General features: G+C 40.9%; 1 protein-coding gene across 4 annotated transcripts in view; it reads left to right on the top strand.

The window, feature by feature from the left end:
- LOC121882227 (rho guanine nucleotide exchange factor TIAM2) overlaps nucleotides 1-23,219 on the top strand; it is a 68,616-nt gene that overhangs the window by 31,952 nt on the left and 13,445 nt on the right. For 2 of the 4 annotated variants that reach the window (XM_042390298.1, XM_042390297.1), the window contains exons 2-8: nucleotides 2,963-3,162; nucleotides 6,152-7,345; nucleotides 10,498-10,969; nucleotides 12,067-12,242; nucleotides 16,807-17,031; nucleotides 20,541-20,726; nucleotides 20,860-21,000. In XM_042390298.1, the coding sequence (XP_042246232.1) occupies nucleotides 6,158-7,345; nucleotides 10,498-10,969; nucleotides 12,067-12,242; nucleotides 16,807-17,031; nucleotides 20,541-20,726; nucleotides 20,860-21,000 (2,388 nt within the window). In that variant the 5' untranslated portion in view covers nucleotides 2,963-3,162; nucleotides 6,152-6,157. The remainder of the gene's footprint in view (nucleotides 1-2,962; nucleotides 3,163-6,151; nucleotides 7,346-10,497; nucleotides 10,970-12,066; nucleotides 12,243-16,806; nucleotides 17,032-20,540; nucleotides 20,727-20,859; nucleotides 21,001-23,219) is intronic. The other 2 variants (XM_042390299.1, XM_042390296.1) reach the window with 1 other exon arrangement.

Raw genomic sequence — 23,219 nt, 5'->3', positions numbered from 1 at the left:
CTCCTGCAGGTTAAACTAAACCAACCAAACACTTTTAGTGCTGACTGACCCTAACAGACTCACTATAAACACACTGGAAGAAACTCGCTAGCCTAGCAACATTAATGCTACAAACAACCCATAATGCAACACTCTCGGTAGGAGAAGTTCTGATGTTGTAAATAATAGGTAATTGTCTGGTCCTTGAATATAATACAACCCTGCCTCTTCAAACGTAACTTCCAGAATGAAATATTGTCTTATTGTCTTATTCAGGCTAATATGCTAATGTTACAAAGTTATTATTGCACTAATGGGTATTAGTGACACCCATTATTGGCATAATGGGTGTCACTTTATACTTGGATGAAGCCTGACACCTTGAAGGTTGAAACGATGCAGCATTAAATCTTTACAAGCTTCTAAAATTCAGTGTGTGGACTTCCTCTTCTTGTCCTTCATGTGCTGGTTTTGTCCTGCACAAGTATCCAACTGAGGCTGGATGTTCACACTGTCCATCTTCTTTGCTCAGACTGATTTTTACCCAAATTTTATGTCCACATATATTCAAAACTTGTGTTTTGTGCTCAAAGATGACGCTGTTTAGTGCAGTATTTTCTTTTCTTAGAGTTAGTCACCTTGGTTTTTGTGGTTTTCTGTTATTTTTATCCTGTTCTGATGTCAGATGTTAAACACGGTCAAAGTTCCAAAACTTGAACATATGTAGAAACGCTGCCTGTAAGTCAGAATCCAGGGCGTTAACCTCCACTGAGTGCTTTGTTTGCAAAGTTACCTCTACTTCCTCATCGTGATGACATCAGATTGTTTACAATAGCCGTCCATTCCATAGCCTTTGTTGCTAAGGTCGTTGCTAAGGTGTGTTGTTCACGTTGTCCACTCACACGTTTCAGATCTGATTCAGTCCCAACATGCACAGATGGATTTGAGAAGTTGACATTTGGAGTAAAGAAGAATTTGTTTATGTAGCCTCCAGAGCCGGAGGAAGCTTCCTGAAGCTGACCAATCAGAACAGAGTGGGCTTATCGGGAGGGGGGTCTTAAAGAGACAGGAGCTAAAACCGCCTGTTTCAGACAGAGGCTGAACTGAGGGGCTGCATAAAGGACCAGTAGAAGATACATAAAGAGTTTTTAACTGTAAATCATGCAAAGATATTCCAGTATATAAATATAGAGCAGGAAATGTGCATGATACATACTCTTTAACCAACTCTTAACCATACCGTGATGCAGGGGTTTTGAAGATGAAAACTAACTGCCTGTGAAGTTGTTGAGAGATTAAGGGCTTGTTGAATCAACTCCTCACACAGTGTCAACAAAAAACTGAACATTAGTAGCTTCTCTGAGAGCTGCAAACTGCTCCCTCAGTGTAAATAATCATTTGTAAGTAAGTTGACCAACAACTTCACTGCTCTGAATCACTGTCGGGCGTTCCAAATGTCGAGGTTTCTCCTCAGTACTTCCCGTCTTGTTCCAATGAAAGAGTTCAAAGGTCACTGATGCATTTGGGGGTCAGCAGTGCATTGTGTTGCCGTCGGCTCTCCCCCCCTGCCCCCCTCCCCCCCGTCTTCCCTCCTCAGCACCGACCTCTGCGACAGGATGGGCGTCGGTCTGCCCAAGCTGGCTGTTAGAACACACTGAACCTCAAGTCCACCGTAACCTTTGACCTCTACCCGGGTCGATCAGGAAATGAGCTCTTGCGTTCAGAGCCTCTGAGCTCTTTATCATTCTGCTCTTTTAATTATTTCTGACTGTGTTTATACGATGTCCTTTGACTCAGCTGGAGGATGCTCACAGGTCCTCTCTCGGTCGTGTGGGTGGGTTTGACTTGATCTAGTCTTGGTCTTGTGCATTTTTTGGCTCAAACAAGTGTAGTGTCGTAGGGTTTTTTTGACAGATTTGTCTCTCTGGGTGTTCTGACTCAGACAAGTCACAACGCCAATGCAACCAGGACAAGTCCGAGCCAAAAATATCCACCAGAACGAGACAAAGCAGCGTCAAAACCGCCAACGGAACTGCAATGAGTCCAAAAATGATCACTGACACAAGTCCGAGTCAAAACTCCCACAAGACCAAGACAAGTCAGAGTCAAAGCCACAGCCACGTAAACGAGACATGTCCGATTGACAAACATCCACACAAACGAGTCACAAACGCCCCCACATGACCAAAAGAAGTCCTCGCCAAAGAAACATCCATCCATGTGACCGAGACAAGTCTGAGTCAAAACATCTCATAAGTCTATTTCAGGCTTGTCTTGTGTGGATGTTTCTGACTCAGACTGGTCTCGGTCTCATGGACATCTTGGCTCTCACCTGTATGAGTCAAAACGCCCACAAGACTGAGACGAGTCCAAGATATTTTTAAAAAATATAGTAATACAAGCTTGAGTGGACCATAAGTAAACATCAGTGTCTTTTTGTGCCAAAACAATTAGCACAACCATTAACCACAACCATTATGATTATTATTATTTAAGCTAACGTTCTCTGGTTGCAGCTTCTTCAGTGGATTTGCTGCTTTTTGCTGATTTATCCCATAAACTGAATATCTTTGTGTTTTTGGACTGTTGATAATAAAAACTAATCTTCACTTATAGCTCTACTATATAGTGTTGCTGTCTTTATATCCAATCAAAAGTCTGGAGAGTTTCTTAAAATAGCTGGTGTCCGATGACCTCAGCCCGCTGCTCACAGATTGACGCTTGATTAAAAAAAAAAAAAAAGACACGAGAGAAACAGAAAGAGAGAAAAAAAAACGAGGAGAAAATTGCTGCAGCATTCCAAAAAACCCAAAATAAATAGAAGACAGAGTGAGGTCTGGTTTAAGAAAAAAAACCTTCAGCAGAGACGTCATGGAAGAGCTTTACAGAGGAGGAGGAGGAGGAGGAGGAGGAGGAGGGGGGGTCATACAAAAGGAAAGTCTGTGTGCTGAAGCCCCTCCCTCCCTCTGTTCTCCCCCAACAGATGAGCCGGTGTGGGGAGGGGGCGAGCGACATACACAAACACAGAGAGAGAGAGAGAGAGAGCGAGAGAGAGAGAGCAGCTGGAGGCGACAGAGAGCTTCAGTGGTGAAGAGAGAGAGAGAGAGAGAGAGAGAGGAGGCAGCAGGACGGAGCATGAAGGAGCTGCCGAGTTTCTGTTTCTGAAGACGAAAACATAAACCGGTAAAAACTCTTCATCATATCAGTTATTGATTAGTAATACAGAGCCGATACTGGAGCTGCTTCTGTTTTTCCTTTTTTTTTTAAATCTGTTGTTCAGTTGATCAGCTAAAGATTTACTGACTTTTTTAGTTTAACTGTCTTAAATCTGTTTGGTTTTTTTTGTGCAAACTTGTTATTTTTTGCTTGAAAATCTGCATGTAAACATTTGGATGTTTGTTAGTTTTTCATAGCCAAATGGATTTGATGCAGTGTGATTGATTGTTGGCTGCAACAATTGGTTGATTAATCGATTGGTTGATCTACAGAAAATGCAACTATTGTGATAATAGATTGATTATTTTAGTTCTTTGTTGGTGTTTTTTTAAAGCAAAAATGCCAAATACGTACAAGTTCCACTTTCTCAATTGTGAGAATTTGATAGTAAACTTGATTATCTTCCGGTTTTTGATTGTTGGTCAAAAAAAACCCAAGGAAAATATAACCGATTTTCAAAGCGATTAACCGATTAATCGGTTAATTGGAAATTAGCATTGTTAGTTGAACCTCATATTGATTACCTACAGTACAGCATGTTTTGGAGAACTGACACTGGTTGATCAGATTAGACTAAAGAGTAACATTTTAAGTATTTATAATGAGTATATGGATAATTAATACACGGTTTAGATCACATTATAATGTAATTATAAGCATATATAAGTGTTTATTAATGTATTTGTGAACAATTGTTTGTATAATAATGAACGACAATATAAGAAAAAACAGTTTTGATAATATAAAATAGGAGAAGTTACAATTATTGACAAAGACTGAATATTAATAAACACTTAAAATGTCCTTTTATCTGATTATAACAACATTATAATGTGTTATTAACCCTTTATTAGCTGTTAATATGTTGATTATAAATGCTAAATTGGGGGACTTAAAGTAAAGTGTTACTAACTTAAACTGTGAATGATAGGGCTGGTTATGATACCAGTACCAATACCAGTACCCTTAAAGTGATACCAATACAACAGATACTTCATTCGATACCCATCATGTGAATGGAAGCGTTCAGTTACGCAAAACGCCACCACTCCTCCCAACCCAAATGATTTTTACACAAATACATTTTGAAAGTGTTCAAATTATTGAAATATGTATTAAATAAGTGTACAAAACTGTACAATGAAGTATTATCACCACAGACTGTTCGGGTTGTAGCTGCTGCGGTTGTCGACCAATCACACGTCACATTAAATCGAAGAACGTCGCAGTGATTGGCTGCGAGCAAAAACATACGGTCATTTTTTTCTAGATCTGGATACAAAAAGGATCGAATGCAGATATCGTTTGACTGGAGAAGTTTCGATGCAACTCGGTTATTTCAGTCTTTGCCTTAAAGGTATTGATTACCGATACTCAGCCCTAGAGAATGAACAGTTTTACTTTATCAAAATAAATGGAGAGATGTTAGACAGTAATAGTAGTTGCTGTTGTAAGCTGTTTTCAAAACCTGGTTCACAGAGTGTTTCAGTTACAGATGAAAGGATGTAAAAAGTACATATTACATATGACCTTTGATAAATAACGAGGAGATTTAAATCAATCATCAGTAGTAATGACAGTAACAGCAGCAGTAGTTGGAGTTGTATTATTGGAGGTTTACTGTCTGGTCGTCAGTACGCTGTGACATCACTGTTGGAAATGTATTCAGGGTTTGAACCGTAGAGGGCAGTGAAACGCTGCTTTAAGCCTCATGTTAAGTCACATTATTCATCCAGAGCCGAACAGGAATGATACAACCTCAACTCAAGGTCCACTTACTGCAATAGCTACTTCCATAACCATACAGCATGGTCTTCATCGGGGGGATGAAGTTTGCTTAGTTGTCATTTAGATGGATCAGGTGACTGTTGTGATTTTGGCTTTGATGTTAACTTTCAAAAAGATACATTAAGCTAACGTAAAGGACAAGTTCACAATTTTTCAAGTGTGTCTTAAAACATCAGTCAGGTGTCCATATGAACAGTGAAAGAGGTTTTCCTTGCTGTAATCATTCCTCCTGATCATACTGGCTATTAAAAGATCCCCTTCAAATGTTCATTGCGTGCCATTTGTGTGCAAAAATGCATTTAAAAGATAATGTGAAACTTATATGAGGCTTCAGCAGTCTGAGTTAGTCATATCAAGTGGATATCTGCCATATTTACAGTCTTTATAGCATCAAATTCCCTCTTTGTGTTTCCTCAGACAGTGTTTCCCTGAAGTATAGTAACAAAAAGAGGAACTTAAGCACTAAAAAGACTGTAACGTTGAAAAATATCTACTTGATTTGGCTTCACATTAGTTTCAGATAAACTTTTAAGTACATTTTTTCACAGAAGGACTGTGGATTTTGTCCCACGTCTTTTACATTGTAAGTGTATTATGAAGGGATCTTCTAATGGTCAGTATGAACAGGAGGAATGATTACAGCAAGAAAAACATATTTCAATGTTCATTTGGGCTCCTGACTGTTGTTTTAAGAGAGACTTGAAAAATTGTGAACCCGTCCTTTAAAACCTATTAGCAGCAGTTGAAAACCAGTTGAAAGCTCCAGAAAAAGCAAGTATTATATATATATATATACATATACAAGGTTTTTTTGGGTGGGGGGGGCAAAAGTAATAGTGTGTGTAGTATTAGTTGCAGCAGTAGTACTGCAGTATTAGTAGCAGTACTGTGTTTCAGTGGCTCCTGATGGCTCTGAGGATTTTTGCGGGTTTGTTTAGGCATGAAAAGGCAAAAATGTAGATACACGATTTCCAAATGTGTTCAGCAGGAATATAAATCAGTTTCAGTGTGAAGATATCGGTTTCAGAAATAGGTCAAACCGGTTGATATTTTCTCTGATGTGTGAGCATATTAACTGGCAGACAAACAGCAGAGTCGGGAGTTTTCCTGTAATTTACGTCCTCTCTGTCCTGTGTTGATGATGTCATGCTCCTTGATTCTCCTCCAGGTTGCGATGGGAAACACAGACAGCCACAGCAGCTTCGTCCTTCCAGCCAAGTCCTCCTGCTCGCTCAGGTTCCCCTCCAGGAAGGAGGAGGCGGCGTCAGCCCGCAGCTGGTGGAGGAGCAGCCAGGGGGGCTGCAGGAGCCGGGGGAGGGGCCACCTCAGTCAACACACCGCTGGCCCGCCGTACACCTCCTGGCATTATGAACACGCAGCCAGAGGAGGCTCCAAGCTGAAGGCCGGTTCTCCACAGAGGTACATCAGAGGCGAGCGAGCGCAGGCCGCCTGCAGGAACCAGTTTGGATTCTTGGAAAGCGGCGGGGGGAGGATCGGTGGCGAGCGGACATCGGTGTGCGCCTCTCTGGAGAGCGACGGCAGCCCCAAAGTGCTGCTCAGCAAAGACGGCAGCATGAGGGTGGAGTTCACCAACACCAGGGTGGTACCGGTGGAGCCGCAGGTGCTGCCCGTCCTCCCCGCCATCGCCTCCGCCACAGCCGCCACCCCAGTCGCCGAGCCCTCCCTCCGCACCAGCAAGGGCAGCTCGCTCAGCTCCGAGGGCTCCTGGTACGACTCGCCGTGGGGGAACGGCGGCGAGCTGTCCGACAACGTGTTCGCCTGCAGGCAGAGCGTGGATAACAGCAGCGGATACACCACCTACTCCTCCACCCGCACAGAGGAGACCGGCGCCAGCAGCGGCTACAACACTTTCTTCTCCGCGCAGGTGGAGGATATTTCACCTGGATTCAACTCCAGCCTCCTCTTCCCCGCCGCGGAGAGCAGCGAGTTCACGGCCGCCGCAGGTTACAACACCTGCTCCTCCGGGCGAACAGAGGACAGCGGGATCGGAGACTCGGTGATCCTCCAGACTGACCTGAGAGACTTCAACCTGGCGTCACCTTCCTCAGCGTCACTGGATAACGTTTACACGCTGCCCGCCTTCCCCACGACATCAGACGCCTCCCTGCAGCAGAGGACCGCCTCCATCTCCTCGGCGCTGCTGGATGACGTCATCCAGGAGGAGGAGGGGTCAGGAGGAGGCGTGGAGCAGCGATACTCCTCCCACACGCTGCCCTGCCGCCGGGCGGAGTCTGCCAGCGCCGCCGCCACCCCAGTGAGCCGCAAAGACTTCCTGAAGAGCCGAATCAGACGGCTGAGCGACTGGACTGGAAGTCTGAGCCGGAAGAAGAGACGGATCCAGGTGAGAAACAACAACTGCAGCATAGATATAAAAACTTTCATCATCATGTAAGAGGAAGTCAGTCGCGACTGTTCAGCAGTAAAAGTAGACGTGTTGTTGTTTAAACTTTCACATTTAAAGGTCCAGTCTGTAGAGTTTAGTGGCGTCCAGCGGGATATAATAACGATGTTTTAATTAGTTTATAATCACCTGAAAACAAGAATCGTTGTGTTTTCGTTACCTTAGAATGAGCCCTTTATATCTACATAGGGAGCGCGTCCTCTTCCACAGAGCCCGCCATGTTTCTACAGTAGCCCAGAAAGGACAAACCAAACACTGACTCTAGAGAGGACTTTTAGTGTTTTTCGCGAGTTTTGCAGCCATCGTAGGTTCTCCTCCACGCTTGGAAGGGGAGGTGAATTCAGTTTGTTGCAACCTGCAACCTCATACACTCTGCTCCTTTAAGCTTTTCTATTTTCAAACTGCCATTTCACAATATCTTTGTCCATATTTCTCAGTATTCTTTTTCCGTGTCATTTTCTTTCTTTTCTTTTTTTCCTTTTTTCACTTGAATGAAGTAGCGATTACCATGAAAACACTGCTTAAATAGACTTTAAACAATTATATAATATTTAACGTTATATGTAACATTTTAAACATTTCATATACAGTGGCTGGACAAAATAGCTCAAGCAGTTGACAGACTAGAATAGAATAAAATACAACTTTATTATCCACCAGAGCGGAAAATTGTTTTTGACTCACCAAAACATAGAAGCAACACAAGATATAGAACTGCATTTGATGATTATTTTCATTATCGATTAATCTGTGGATCATTTAATCAATAAACTGATTGGTCTATAAAATGTCAGAAAATGGTGAAAAATGTCAATCACTGTTTCCCAAAGATGCAACGTAAAGTGTTTTGTTTTGTACACAACTCAGAAATATTCAGTTTACGGTCATAGAGGACAAAAGAAACCAGACAATATTCACATTTGAGAAGCTGGAACCAGAGAAATTAACTAATTGATTAACTGACTAATTGTTGCAGAAACAGTAAATTACAGTACACAAATAAAAAAATACCTAAAGCAAAGCATAAAACATTAAAACACAACATAAACTGTGGAGATATAAAGATTTGTGGCTCCATTTTTTTAAAGTTTAAAACGCTGACTGCACTTATAATACTTCATCTGATTTTATTGCATCATCAGAGGGTGTACATATTTTTTTGTCCACCTTTTCCTTCCCCTCTCCAACAAAAACACGCTTCCAAATAACAGCTTAGCTACCATATCCATGTTTCTCATAACACACGTCAACAATCTGCTGATCTGGTTTCATTCTGTGTGAAATCTGACTCGGATAAACTTCACTTCCTGTTTACATTCAGCAGGATGAGATCACATCCTGTCTGTGAGGGAATATCAATGGGTCGTGAAGTGGACTGTAAAAGCTTGACGGCACCTTTTTTCCTTATTTACTGTACTCTGATTCCATGGTGATATTTAAAAGGCGTTTTTATCATGATATAAATCTTAAATGTCCACATTTATCCAAAATAATATGAGACCTAGAGACCTATTAGTGTGACATGAGTGTTTTTTTTTTATATGTTAGCTTCTTAGCACATTTGTCTGAGTGCTGCGTAAACGGAACAAACCATATTAACACCCGTTTATTTGTAATGAAGGGGAAAATTCTGCTTGTTAAAACTAACTCATAAACACATTTTACTACTTAAAAGTAAATTTAGCGAACAGCTGCGGCAGAGAAGTAACAGAGAAACTCGTTCTTTGTCTTAAAATATGCTTTTCTTTATATGAATGTGTTTGTTTGTCTCTCGGTACTTTCCACCTTCTCTACTCTGTCTGTGGCTCAACGTTTGCAAGCTCATCGGTTTTTTTATATGGTTTCATTTCTAAATTAGACCTGCGAGCAGGTATCTCACACCCAGGTCCATTATGAAGCTGGAAGCATTTGTAGTTTTGGGACATTTTATATAATTTGCCTCTGTTCCTGCTAGTTTTTAATAACTACTGTATATAAAGTACAAGTCTTGTCTGCCGTTAGTCCGTCTCTCACTACATTCTGACTTCTTTGCTATATCAGCGCTCATTGAAGATGTAAATCTTTAATGACAGCTCACAAATATATAGTTTAATTTGTTTAAAAGTCTCCTAAAACAATTTCCTAAAACAGCTGGTCACTGTAGTTTTTAAAAAGTATTTCTGGCAGCAGATGTGGTTCATTGACGTGTTTTTGATGAAGAAGATATATCAGGCTTTAGATACACACAATACTTCATGGGATTTGTTCCACTTTCTTCTCTGGTTTAACTCTGTTTCACTGGTGATGCTGGTTGTGGTATAATCTGGCATAATTGGATTTTTTAAAGGGGACGTATTCTGCTTTTTGTTGTTTTCTGTTATTTATATCCTGTTCTGATGTTGGATGATAAACATGGTCAAAGTTCCAAAACTTGAGGGGAACATGTGTAAAAATGCTGCCTGGAAGTAAAAAGCTTCAACCTGCTCTGAACGCTTCGTAGGTGACGTTATTTTTTACTTTCTTGAAGAGATGACGTCAGCTCGTTACATGTCCATAAAAGGTTGTCTGTTCTGTAATCTTTGTTGCTAAGGTTGTTGCTAAGGTGTTTCCATGTGTTGTTCACGTTGTCCATTGTCATGTTGCGGATCTGATTCAGCTCCAACATGTACGGATGTATTTTAAAAGTTGGCATTTGGAGTAAAGAGCGAGAAAAAGATGTGAAATCCTGCTACTATAGTTTGATTACGTAGTTTCTTGAAGCTGACCAATCAGAACAGAGTGGGTCATCAGGAAGCGGGCCTTAAAGAGACAGGAGCGTTTTTAAAGTTATTCCATTAAAGCCCCAGAATGTAAATATAGACCTGGAAATGTGAAAAAATCAAAAATCTTGTTTTGGGTCGGGCTGTAGTTTGAATTGTGCTCTCTTGCACCTGTAACCAAACCAACAGTGATGTCACAGTGTCCTGGAGTACATCTGTACATCACTGCAGTTTTGTACCTCCAGTGGCTGCAGGAGGAATTACAGCAATGTTGACTGTACAGCGAACGCTCGCTATTTCACTTTTGATAAGAAATAAATGAGAAGTTAAAGATCAAATCTGTTTTCTCTTCAGGAGCCTTATGGTAGTGAAGTCGGTGATGTCTTTATGAATGGACTGGACTCCGGCACGCTGTGGTCCTCCAACCCTCTCCACATCCTAAACCTGCACCAGAACCAGTTCCCACCGGTCCACTGCGGCTCCTCCAGGAGCCTGAACCAGAACCAGAGCAGCGACGCCCAGCGGCAGAACGTCTACGAAAACTTCATGCAGGAGCTGGAGACGGGCTGCAGCCGGACCGAACCGTCAGAGGAGGACGGAGAGGAGGAGGAGAACGATGTGGAGGAAGAGGAGGGGGATGAGGAGATGGACGGGGAAGTGGAGGTCGGAGGTGGGGAGCAGCTGGATGTCCTGTTAGAGAAGGAGCAGGGCGTGGTGCGACGGGCCGGCTGGCTCTCCTTTAAAGCTCTCATCACTGTCAGCAAGGACAGGAAGCTGGAGCTGGTGGCCCGTCGCAAGTGGAGGCACTACTGGGTCACACTGAAAGGTACGTCCCTCTGTCTGGACCACGCTGAGATCTGAGGAAAATACTCCAAAAAATACAAGCAAATAATAATCTAATATTCAGTGGAAGAAGTACTCAGATCATGTACTTCAGTAAAAGCAGCAATATGTCTGTGTAGAAACAAAGTCCTGCATTCATTTTACTAAGTAAATAAGTATCAGCATCAAAACATACTTAAAGTATTAAAAGTATTCATTATGTAGAATGCCCTAATTCAGAATAATGTACATTATATGATTAGATTATAGATTATAATTAATGATGCATTAGGTCCTCCCACCCAATAAAGCCTTATCTTAAAATACATCATAATTTATTTGTTAATTATATTTTGTATTTTTGATCTGAATCTGCAAAGTAACTTGTAACTTAAGTTATAAATAAATAAATGTAGTGGAGTATAAAGTACATTTCTCTTTGAATTGTAGTGCAGTGAAAGTATCATGTAGCAGAAAACAGAAATACTCAAGTAAAGTACAAATATCTCAAATTTGTATTTAAGTACTGTGCTTGAGTAAATGTACGTAGTTATTTTCCATCACTGAAAGCAAGAGAAGTCCATCAGAAAATGCTGCAAACTCCTTGAAAATGTCCACGATGATCTGACTGACTGTGCTGCATATCCTGCTTTATTACATTTCATTACATTTATTTGGCGTCGAAATTACACTTAAGTGCATTCAAACTCAGCAGGAACTAATTTGAAGTGCATCTCCTTCAAAAAACAACTATGTGGAAGTTCTTCATTCGTAAAACACGAGTGTGAAATTGTGAAACATGAATGAACATGAATTCTGTGCGACCTCCAGAGTCTGATGCTGCTGTGTGGAGTCGCTCATTAAACCCAGCAGGAAATCACCATCAATCATCAAATGATTTCTGTCTTTGTAATCAGAGGAAATGCATCAATTCATACAAATCTAATAAACATGATGCTGTAAAAGAAACAAGCACCAAGCTAACATTAGCAGGGTGGGGTGCAGGGTTTTAATAAAGGGAATATTCTCATGGCTCCAAAAAGATAATGTATGATTTAGAGGTGTTAATATAGAAGGAAATAACTCCCTCTGTCCCCTCAGGTTGCTCTCTGCTGTTTTACGAGACGTACGGGAAGAGCGGCGGCGCTGAGCAGGAGCTTTCGCCTCGCTACGCTCTGCTGGCCGACGACAGCATCGTCCAGGCCGTCCCCGAACACCCCAAGAAGGAACACGTCTTCTGCCTGAGCAACTCGTACGGAGACGTCTACCTTTTCCAGGTGAGACGACCATTCGCACACAGCTGGAACACACAAAAAGGGCTTTTTTTTAATTACTTTTTCTTCTATTTTAGTCTCTTTTTTTGCCATATTGTGCTGAAAATGTGAGGAATTAAAGTTATTGGTGTGTTAAAGGTGACTCTGATATCCTAAAATCCACCAGGAAGACTCTCCCTGAGAAATGAAGACACACACACAGAGACATGATTCACAAACAACCAGAATAAATGTAATCTCTTGTTTCTGTAAATAGCGCTGGTCCTGCGGCATTTTTAACATTTCTGTGTGGAGCGACAGTGATTTTACGGGAAGTGTTCGTCCCGTTCTTTGTGACTCTGAATCCTCTTGTTTTCTCATGATTATCTGTCTTTTGATTGCTGGCTGTGTTTCTTTCTCCCATCACACTCTGTCATTACTGCCCCAGAACAGTGTGAATGAATGGCTCGTAGTGTTTTTTAGGAGGCTGTGGTTTCTCTCCATCAGCTTCGCCACAAACATGCACAGAGCCGCGAGCACATTTTACGATTTTCTCTGCATGTGTTTTACTTAGTAATTACCATGTTGGTGTGGGCATTTCCTGCCTGTGCTGCCAGCTCTACACCACCATCACTGAAGGAAAGATGGCGGGGGGGAGGGGGGGGACAAGAAGAAAGTGGATTGTAGTTGCAGAGTCCTACAAATGCAACACATCCTCATAATTACAACAGTATAGGTACAAAATTTAGCCGGCAAAAAACGACCTATGGTGACGTTTACTCCATCTAGCGGCTGTAGTAACGCACTCCACAACGACCAATAGGAGCGTAATATGCCGCTTATCCAAAACCATTTAGAATAATTATGTTTTACGGTGTGACGACGCTGTAATTACAAAAACCACTTAGTTAGGGTTAGAGAGAGATCATGGTTTGGGTTTAAATGATCACTTGAAATGTGGTTTTTACTTCCTTAAATTTACACAACTTTCATCGTTATGGTAACAGTAAATACCACAATGTGACGGTTTTTAAAAAAAAAAAAAAAAAACGTCTCAACTGGCGGTTGGAAACAGGAAGCGAGCAGTGGTCTCGTGCAGAAAAGTCCACATTTTGCCACCTAACTATCTACCCGCCTCCTCGTAATAAGGCTAAATCATCTTGTCAAGTCACTTTATATTGTCGTCAGCCGATGTCAATATAAGGTGATTTATAGGCCCCAAATTTTTACTAACTACTCCTAGCAGGTTAACCAGAGCCAGCGTCCCAGGTCATAATTACTACAGCTGCTAAACGTAACTATAGTTTTTAATTTTAGACCCGTACTGTGGTTTTTCTTGTGAGGACGAGCTGACAAACGAGTTTTGACCAGAAGACAAAAGAAAAATAAGACAAAACTAAAGAACAGCTGTTTTGACTAAATTTAATCTGTTCAGTTAAAAGCAGAATACGAGGTTTAGTTTTTGTCTATTAGACTGAACAAAACACGATTGTAGCGTCTGCTGTGAAGAGATGAAGAGATGTTTTGGGTTTTTCCCATCTTTCAGTTACTGGAACCAGAAAAAAAACTTTCCTTAAAAACTTAATTGAAAAAAGCAGTGATGGAAGAAGTATTCAGATCCTTTAGTACTAATACAACAATGTAAAAACACTCCATTACAAGTAAAAGTCCTGCATGAAAAATCCTACCACAGTAAAAGTACATAAGTATTATGAGCTTGATGTAGTTAAAGTATTGCAGTAAAAGTAGTGGTTTGGTCTCTCTGACTGATATATTATTATATATGACATCATTAGATTATTAATACTGTATCAATACTTCTGTTTCAATAGATACAACATGTAAATCAGACAAACTAAATCAGGAGTTGTCTGTTTTTTTCTTTTTTGATGGAGCTAGACTAACAGTTTCCCCTTACAGTCTTTTTATTTTCGAGCTGCAACAAATAGTCCATCGACGGAAAATTAATTTGCAACTCTTTTAATAATCAAATGAATGTTTTAGTCGTTTTTTTAAGCAAAACTTTGCTGGTTTCAGTTTCTCAAATGTGAGGTTTTGATGCTTTTATGTGCAATACATGATAACAAGCTGAATATCTTTGGACTTTGAACTGTTGGTCGGACAAAACAAGACATGTAAAGATGGCTCCATGACATTATAGAAGGCATTTTTCATTATTTTCTGACATTTTATAGATTATCAGTTGTGAATAATCATTAGTCGCAGCTCCAGAGTATTCCTTGAAGTTGAATGAAAATAGTTTAGAAGACAGTTGTATGTATTTACATTTATGACATTTAGCTTCTTAATAAACTTCATCCATCCAGATTAATTCCTCGATTCTCAAAATCATGAGCCGCAAAAAGCAGGAGGGGAGAGGGTCAAAGGTCACCACTCTCGTAAAATAGATGCAACACATTTCCTGCAGCGTTGTTGACCCGTGATTCCACTTCAACAGGGGAACACTTATCTCTGTGATCTTCCTCCTCACACTTTTTTACGAGCTCAGAAAGCACTTTTTTTATTCCCTGAGTGACTCTCGCTGCTCTCGGCTGCAGAGTGTGTTTGCTGACACACAAATCACAGCGAGGTTCATCTACACCACGTCTCCATGGATCCCTGAGGAGGAGGAGGGGGAGGAGGAGGAAGGGGGGGATAGCACTGAGGCGTCGAGGAGCTTTTGTCAGGCACTGAAAGGAGCTGAAGACGGAGGGTGAAAACCCCGTAATGGGAGTCACGACACCCGGCTAATTACTGCAACAAATGTTCGTTTTTACGACAATGACCCCGACAATGAACCGGTTAATCCTCCGACATGTTTCCTTCTAAACAAAAACACCTGTTAGTGTCATGAAATGCAAGCTGTTCAGGTCTCCCTTGTGTTTTGCTCTTGAAGGAAACATTCCCTGTTTTTCAGCTCAGATCTTATTAGAGCCGCAACTAACAGTTATTTTCATTATCAATTAATCCGTTGATTATTTTCTTGATTAATCATTTAGTTGTTTGGGCCATAAAATGTCAGAAAATGATGACAAATATCGAAAAGCCTAAGTTGACGTCTTCAAATGTCTTGTTTTGTCCCGACCAACAGTCCACAACCCAAAGATATTGAGTTTACTGTCATAAAGGACTAAAGAAACCAGAAAATATTCATATTTAAGAAGCTGGAATCAGAGATTTTTTCTTAAAAAAATGACTCAAAACGATTAATCGGTTGTCAAAATAGTCTGTGATTAATTAAATACATGGCAACTAATCGATTAATTGACTAATTGTTGCAGTTCTAGATCTTATTAAAACGTTTCCCATCATTAAAGTCTGTAACACCCAATTGAAACCTGAATTTTATTGGTGGAACATATCAATATGTTCATATCAATAAGATCTCTGCAGCTCTACAGAAGCTTTTAAGCCTCTTTTAGCTTCTAGGTTTGGTTTTGCGGCAGATTTCCTGTTTGAAAGTTAGAGACGATCTGGTGAAGAAAGTGGAACATCTCGCAACTAAAGAGACAGATATCGTGGTGGAGACCAAACCAGAGCTAAAAGAAGAGACAATAATACACTTACATTCATCAGGTGGACGCAAACATGTGTCAGATATACAGCATGTTGGATGTTGTGTTCACATAAAAACATGAATCGTAAACATCTTTTTAAGTTTCAGTTAGTGATGATGCCAACAATCAACCAACCATTAAACCACCAATGATACCAACCATCAGACTTTGATTTGAACAAATACAGTGAATCTACCAGAGCTGCAGACCAGACTTAAGTCACAAAACTTGAGAAAAAACGTCTCAGTGTTGACGTGGTAACATCCAGGAACAATAAAAAGTAAACAAAGATGCCATCAGACAGGACTAGGAAGTTATATTTTTTGCACAAAAAGTTAAATTTCCTATCAAACGGGTGTTTTTATACATGTTAAAGCACGTCTGGAGGGGATCTTTAAAGACAACTTACTGAGAGAAATAATATGTGATCAGCATGCCTCATTGGTATTGTGATATGGATTAGAGCTGCAATGATTAGTTGATTAATCAATTAGTTGCCAGTTAAATTAATCGCCAACTGTTTTCATAATCTGACTCATTTTTTAAGAGGAAAATGTTCAAATTCTCTGATTCCAGCTTCTCACGTGTGAATATTTTCTGGTTTCTTTAGTTTTCTATGACAGTAAACTGAACATCTTTGGGTTGAGTGATTAACATTTTTCACCATTTTCTGACATTTTATGGACCAAACAACTAATCACTTAATCAAGAAAATAATCGCCAGGTTAATCAATAATAAAAATTCTGGTTAGTTGCAGCCCTAATAAAGATTATTGTGATTTTTTGTTTGATGTTACTTCTTGACATCACACGGTGAAGCTTCAACATGCAGAAACCTTTATGTTGTGTTTCTGTGTGGTATTTGTTTGCCTGGATGTTTCTGTAATGAACTGCAGACCAAAATAAATATAAAAAACCTTCAAAAACATCTCTGGAATCTATGTCTAGTCTAGTTTAAGAGGATGTTGACACTCGATGCGGCTTTGAAACAGAAAAGAATAAACACATTTTTGTCTCTTCCTCCCATCCAGGCCACCAGCCAGACGGATTTAGAGAACTGGGTGACGGCGATCCACTCGGCGAGCGCCTCGCTGCTGGCCAGGCGTCAGGGGAAGGAGGACACGCTGCGTCTCCTGCGCTGCCAGAGCCGCTCGCTGCTGCACAAGATCGACATGGACGGGAAGATGAAGAAGATGGCCGAGCTGCAGCTGTCCGTCATCAAGGAGCAGAAGAACAGGAAGGCGGTGGAGAGTCAGGTCAGTGTGACATCAACGACCTCAGAGGAGATGTTTCACTGACTTTTATGTCGTCTTCTGCCGAGGTCACAGGTTCAATCCCAGGTTCAATATAAAATTAATCTGCAACAATTTTCATAATGAAGCAATGATTTAAGTCATTTTCAGGAGGAAGTTGTGTTGTCCTCTGATGCACCTGTCTCATATTCAGGTGTTCTCAGCGACTTTTTCAACTCTTTTAAAGGAAAAAATATTCCTAAAATATTCTTAAATGTGAGAATTTGCAGCTTTTCTCAGTTTTCTATCATTATAAACTGAAGATCTTTGAATTTTGGATTGTTGGTCGAACAAAATAAGACAAAGTAAGACATTTTTCACCGTTATCTGACATTTTATAGACAAAACAAATAACAGATTAATCAAAAAATGTGAAAATAGAATGAAAATCATCAGTAGGCATCTGTATATTGCAATAAAATATGCACTTCTCCTGCCTAATACACTCCGAACTGTCTCTTCTGACTGTGTAAAGTGAAAAATAAAGTGTCTAAATCTCAGTGACATCCTGCAAACTAATGATCTTGTTTTGTCTGGTTGAGTTTAGTTTCAAACTTCAACTTATATTCATTATCGATTCATCATCTGCAGATTCCTGATTAATTGTTTAGTCTATGAAACGTTAACAAATAGTGAAAAATGTCTTTCAGTTTCTCAGACACAGCAGCGATGTCTTCAATTTGTTTGTTTTGTCTCACTAACAGTCCAAAACCTCAAAATATTCAATATATGACAAAGAAAATGAGACAAATTGTCACATTTGAGAAGCTGGAACCAGAGAATTTTTGGCATTTTTGCTTGAAAATAACAGCAATGGGAGAACAATGACAGCAAAGTAGCTTCTGGTTATTTTTTGTCAGTCAATTAATCCAGAAATCGTTGCAGCTCTTGACTTAAATGTCTTATTTTTCTTCAGATCAAGACATATTTCTGTCTACGCAGAGTGAGATAATTCCATGAAACACAACAGAAGAAGTCAAATATGTCAAACGTTTTTTGTGTTGTCCTGAAAACAAAAGCATCTCAAATGGAAACAAGCTCAATAAAACCACCTCACTGGAAGATTTTCAGCCCAGCAGCACCTGCCTGAGCAGGACCAGCAGCAGCAGCAGCAGTGCGGAGGGGATCTTATAAAGACGTTAGCAGCTCTGAGAGCCAGAGAGAGGAAACTCGTTCTGTAACGGCAGAAATCATTACGTAACAAACAGCCTGCAGCCTGGATGTTCTGGCAGCTGCAGAGCAGAAAAAAAAAACTTCACGTGGAGTCTTAATATCAGTTCCAGATGTGTCAGGGCTGTTACCGGCAGCCTGAAACAACAAACGCTTGTTTCCCGCTAACGACGGAGTCAGATGAGGCTGCTGAGGTGATATCACGAACCAAATGTTGAGGCGGTGACAGCAGCAGCAGCAGCACCAGAGAAACACCAGCGGCTCACCAAAAACAGCCAGAGTGAGAAATAAAACACCGTCCAGCAGCCGGGTGACGGCCGAGGGTTTGATCACCTGACTGAAGTGTTTTACGACCACATGAGATGTTACAGGCTGAATCCCACAGTGACCATTTAGTCAGGATTTCTCTTTTGGCTAAAATTCAACAGCAAAAGTGGAAAAAGTCAGTCAGTTGTTTTGCAGAGTCGGTCGTGTGAGGATTAAAATCTGACTTTAATTACCTTTTAACGACCGACTCTGGCTGATGCGAGGCGTCCGTGTTTGTGTGGTTTTTCAGACATTTGTGTATAATTATGCATCGAGTTGGGGGGTTCGAGTCAGACTGGAACCTTTGTTTTCTGTCATCTCTCTACTGGCACCGTCTATATATGACATAAAAAACAAAAAAACACACCAGGGTGCTCAGAAAATTCCCAGTTTCCTTCTTTTAAAACCTTTTTTTTGTTGTTTTGTTTTGTTTTGTAAGGGGTGAAAAAACCCTACTAACCCTCCCAGAGTAATAGAAAACAGAATATCCATACAAAAATATATAAATAAGGTCATGCAATATAATAAAAAAAACACAAAAACAAACAAAAAAATGCACAGTTGCAAAAAACAGACACACATAATAGTAATAATAATAAACAGCACCAGTTCTAGTTAGAAAAATCCCAGTTTTCCAATCGAGATTACAACGTAAATGTTGAGATAAACGTTATAAACAAGTCAGAAACTGGAAATTACGGCGACTCTGATATGACGTGAACGTGGCACGGTGCCTCAACACTTTGCTAACGGTTCAAACTGCCAGAATTGTGCACAATAAAAACATGATGTTGTGTGATTTTAGCATCAGTTGTGTAGTGATCATCATAGTCTTTGGTTTGTGGAATATTTGCTAAATTCAAGCAGCTGCATCAGAGATTTAGTTAATTAGTAAACAGCTGTTGTTCACATGATGTAAAAGCAGCGATTTAGAGTCTAATTGTTCTTAGTATCTGATAGGTTTTTCCCTGCTTGAATATTGCCAGCTGTGAGAGAAATATGTCGTTCAGCAGCTGGTTAATCTCTTTCTCTGAACTGTGAAACTGATCCCAGAGCTGCAGTTTGAAGTCAGACGTCCTCCGACTGTAGATTAGAGGCTAATCTCAGTGTGCTCGATATTCAATTACACATTAACTCTGAGAGAGAGAGAGAGAGAGGAAGGGAGGGAGGAGGCAGAGGAGAAGGAGAAGGAGGGAAAATTCAGTTGTGTTTTTTTCATTATTAGATACAAACGTCCACTTCTCTTCAACCCTAGTCCATGTTTGTGTTCTTGAAGTGGCGTGGGAAAGAGTCGGAGAGGGAATTAAAAGGAGAGGGAGATGAAAGGGAGGACAGGATGGAGAGAGGAGAGAAGAAGAAGAAGAAGAGGAGGGGGAGGAGGAATTCCTTTCGTCGGTCGTCTCTGGTGATGTTAGATAAGACTGGTGATTGGTGATAATCTCACGCCGAAGGACAAAATAACTCACAGCTTCGTTACAACAAAGAGGAGAAAACAAAACAAGCAGCAGCAACAGAGTAGAAGTAGTGGCAGCTATGACGTCATGAGTTATATTAGGAGCATTTAGACCTTAATGAAGGGAGGATTTATTAGTTTTAGCTGCAGTTGAACCTAATAAACTGATAACTAAGATGACGGTATGTGTCGGTCCATGTTTGCAAAGCTGAGCAGGAAACCTGAAGCCTCGACTGAAGTGAACAACAAGGTCACATCGATGAGGTAATACTCAGAGCTTAAAAGGCTGATAGAGAGTAAATTGCTGCTCTTTGTTGTTACCTCATGATAGCAGCTGAAGACGATGATGAGGAGTTTATCTGAGCCTCTGTCATCTGCGGTAAAGTAACCCACCTGTAGCTGTAAACGGTTTAAATATAGAATCAGGACGATGCGGTCGAGCACAAGACAAACAAAAGGTGTTCTGTGTGAGTAAAGAAAGGTTTGTTGGATCAGATCCTGGTTTATCTACAGTATAACTGACCTTAACTGACTCTGTGTGCAGATCCAGCAGTGGGAGCAGAACCTGGAGAAACTGAACCTGGATCTGTTCCGGCTGCGGTGTTACCTGTCCAGCCTGCAGGGCAGCGAGCTCCCGAACCCCAAGAGCCTCCTCGCCGTGGCCAGCCGGCCCTCCAAGAGCATGCTGGGACGGCTGGGAGTCTTCTCGGTGTCCTCCTTCCACGCTCTGGTAAGAACCACGACGACCAAAGAGTCAGACGGGATTATAAATTGAGTCTCAAAGTGACTCCTGACCTCCCCTCTCTCTCTCTCTCTCTCTCTCTCTCTCTCTCTCTCTCTCTCTCTCTCTCTCTCTCTCTCAGGTGTGCAGTCGAGACGAGGCGACCCTGCGGCGGCGGCGTCTGTCAGGTGGAAACCTGAGGAGGCGGGGCCTGCTGTCCTCTCTGAAGACTCTGGACGGACTGAACAGACGCTGCAGGGATGGCAGACACTCTGCGTCTCAGGTAACACGACACACTGCAAGACTTTTGCTCGTGTCGAAGGTCATTTAAATCAGATATTTTCTCTGTGTTTTGTCAAATAAACACAATTATTAACAGAAGGATTTTATTTGATTTAAACCATAATGTTGCGTCTTGTGTGTAAAAAGTCGTATAAAGCCTTCTGATGATGTCACTGATGATGTCATTTGAGTCAGCATCGGTTGGGGCTGAAGACTACAAGTTTCAAAATAAAAGAAATCTGGGGATGTGATTGTGTGGAGTTAGAAAGTAGTTTTAGAAACAGCAGTTTTGACAAAAAGATCTTAAGTCTCTACTTACTATAGTAGCTTTTTCTGGAGCTTTTATCCATTTCACAGCTGAGTAAAGTCCACTTTGTTTAGTCAATCTACTCATCACAAAACCAAACTGTTTCTTGGTGCGTTGTCTTGTGAAAAGGTTCATTTTGTATTGACCACAGATGTCTGACATGATTGGATAAAGCCACTGATCATTGGTTGATTAGTTGCCAACTATCAAATTAATCTGCAACTATTTTGATTATTGATTAACTCTTTTATCTTTTAAGAAGTAAATTTCCAAATTCTCTGATTCCAGCTTCTTAAATGTGAATATTTTCTGGTTTCTTTAGTTTCTATGACAGTAAACTGAATATCTTTGAGTTGTGGACAACACAAGACATTTGAAGATGTCATCTTGGGCTTTGAGAAACAGTGATCGACATTTTATTGACCAAACATCTAATAGGTTAATCAGGAAAATAACCGACAGATTAATAGATAATGAAAATAATCATCAGTTGCAGCCCTTCGTTGGTCTTTGTGGCCAGTTTTCAAACAGAAAAAACATGTCAGCTGTAAAAATTCTCCAAAATCAGCACAAACATCAGCTCCTGAACAAGTCTGAGGAGACAAACATGTGCATGTGCAGAATCATGTTTCATTTTATAAAGTCTTGTTTTAATAGTAGCTGATGTCATCATCTAAACGCTCCCCGATTGGTGGATCTCACAGCTGCTGATTGTCAGTGTTTGTTTTCCACATTAAACTGATCTCACATGTTCTCATCTGTCTTTGCGAGGCTGATTTTTGGCCTCTCTTTACACAACTAACTATCATCAGCCAGCTGAAGTTCCCATCATGCTCGGCTCCTGGAGGCCCCCTCTTGATAAACAGCGAGCTATTTTAGTACTCTGAAAGTCCAGAGGAGGATAAATCTGTCGTCTCCTCTCGCTGCAGCTGCAGACGCTGTGTGCACGCCTCTGTATACGACACGAGCTCTGAGTCTCTCGCTCAGTGTAAACACAGTTTTATAGTTAATACATTTCGCTCTCCGTCATCTCTCCTGGTCCGCGCTTCACGGTCATAAGTATGTGGACACTGTGGATCGGTTTGGTCAGCTAGTGTGAGAACATTCCTGCAGCAGCAGCCAGATGTTTCTGCAGTTTGTGTCCAGAGTTTGGCTGGAAGCCGACAATCCCGCTCTGATCTGAATATGCAGCCAGCCGGTAGTTTACTTCATTCTACAGATAAGCTAAACGATCAGTAGCTGCAATTATAGAGAAAATCCCAATTTTTGTACAACCTGTCAGGAACATAACTCCCACTAGACGTGAGGTGAACATGTCCTTCACACTTTTATAGTTGCAGTTGGAGTTACTCACTAAAATCTCTCCAAACAGTTATGACTGTGAGCTCGCAGTAATAATCTTTATGGACTTTCTTTGCCCTGGGTTCAGCCTCTCAGGCTACAAACAGGCAAGCAGGTTGTACCTGCAGCCTGAGAGGACGACTACTGTCACAACTCAGGGCTGTGCACGATTTTCAGGGTGAAAAAATCATATTTTTGAAAGCGTGAATAACTTCAGAAAGCACCTCACAGTGCTGATATACTTGCTTTTTACCAACACATGCTTTTGCACAACAGAAACAGAAACCATGGTGAGATTAAGGCAGGAAAAGGAGCAGCAGTGACATCATGGTGATGTCTGTGTCCCTGTAGAGCTGCATGGTTACATCAGATAAATGCACTCTGAGTTTCTCTTCAAAACTTTCTGCTGTTGTCGTGGTGATCTGAGTCTGTTGCGGACGTTATTTTGTTATACTGACATCGGTCTTCTGCTGAATTGCATTATTTTGTGCAGCTTTAAATCCTGAAGACATGATCGACCAAGTCTCCCAAAGAACAAAGAACACCTGGTTAATAGCAAGTATATCAGCGGC

This window comes from Thunnus maccoyii, chromosome 17, assembly GCF_910596095.1.
Source record: "Thunnus maccoyii chromosome 17, fThuMac1.1, whole genome shotgun sequence".
NCBI classification, from domain to species: Eukaryota; Metazoa; Chordata; class Actinopteri; order Scombriformes; family Scombridae; genus Thunnus; species Thunnus maccoyii.
Note: the sequence above shows the minus strand (reverse complement) of the source record. Positions and strands in the feature narration are given on the sequence as shown.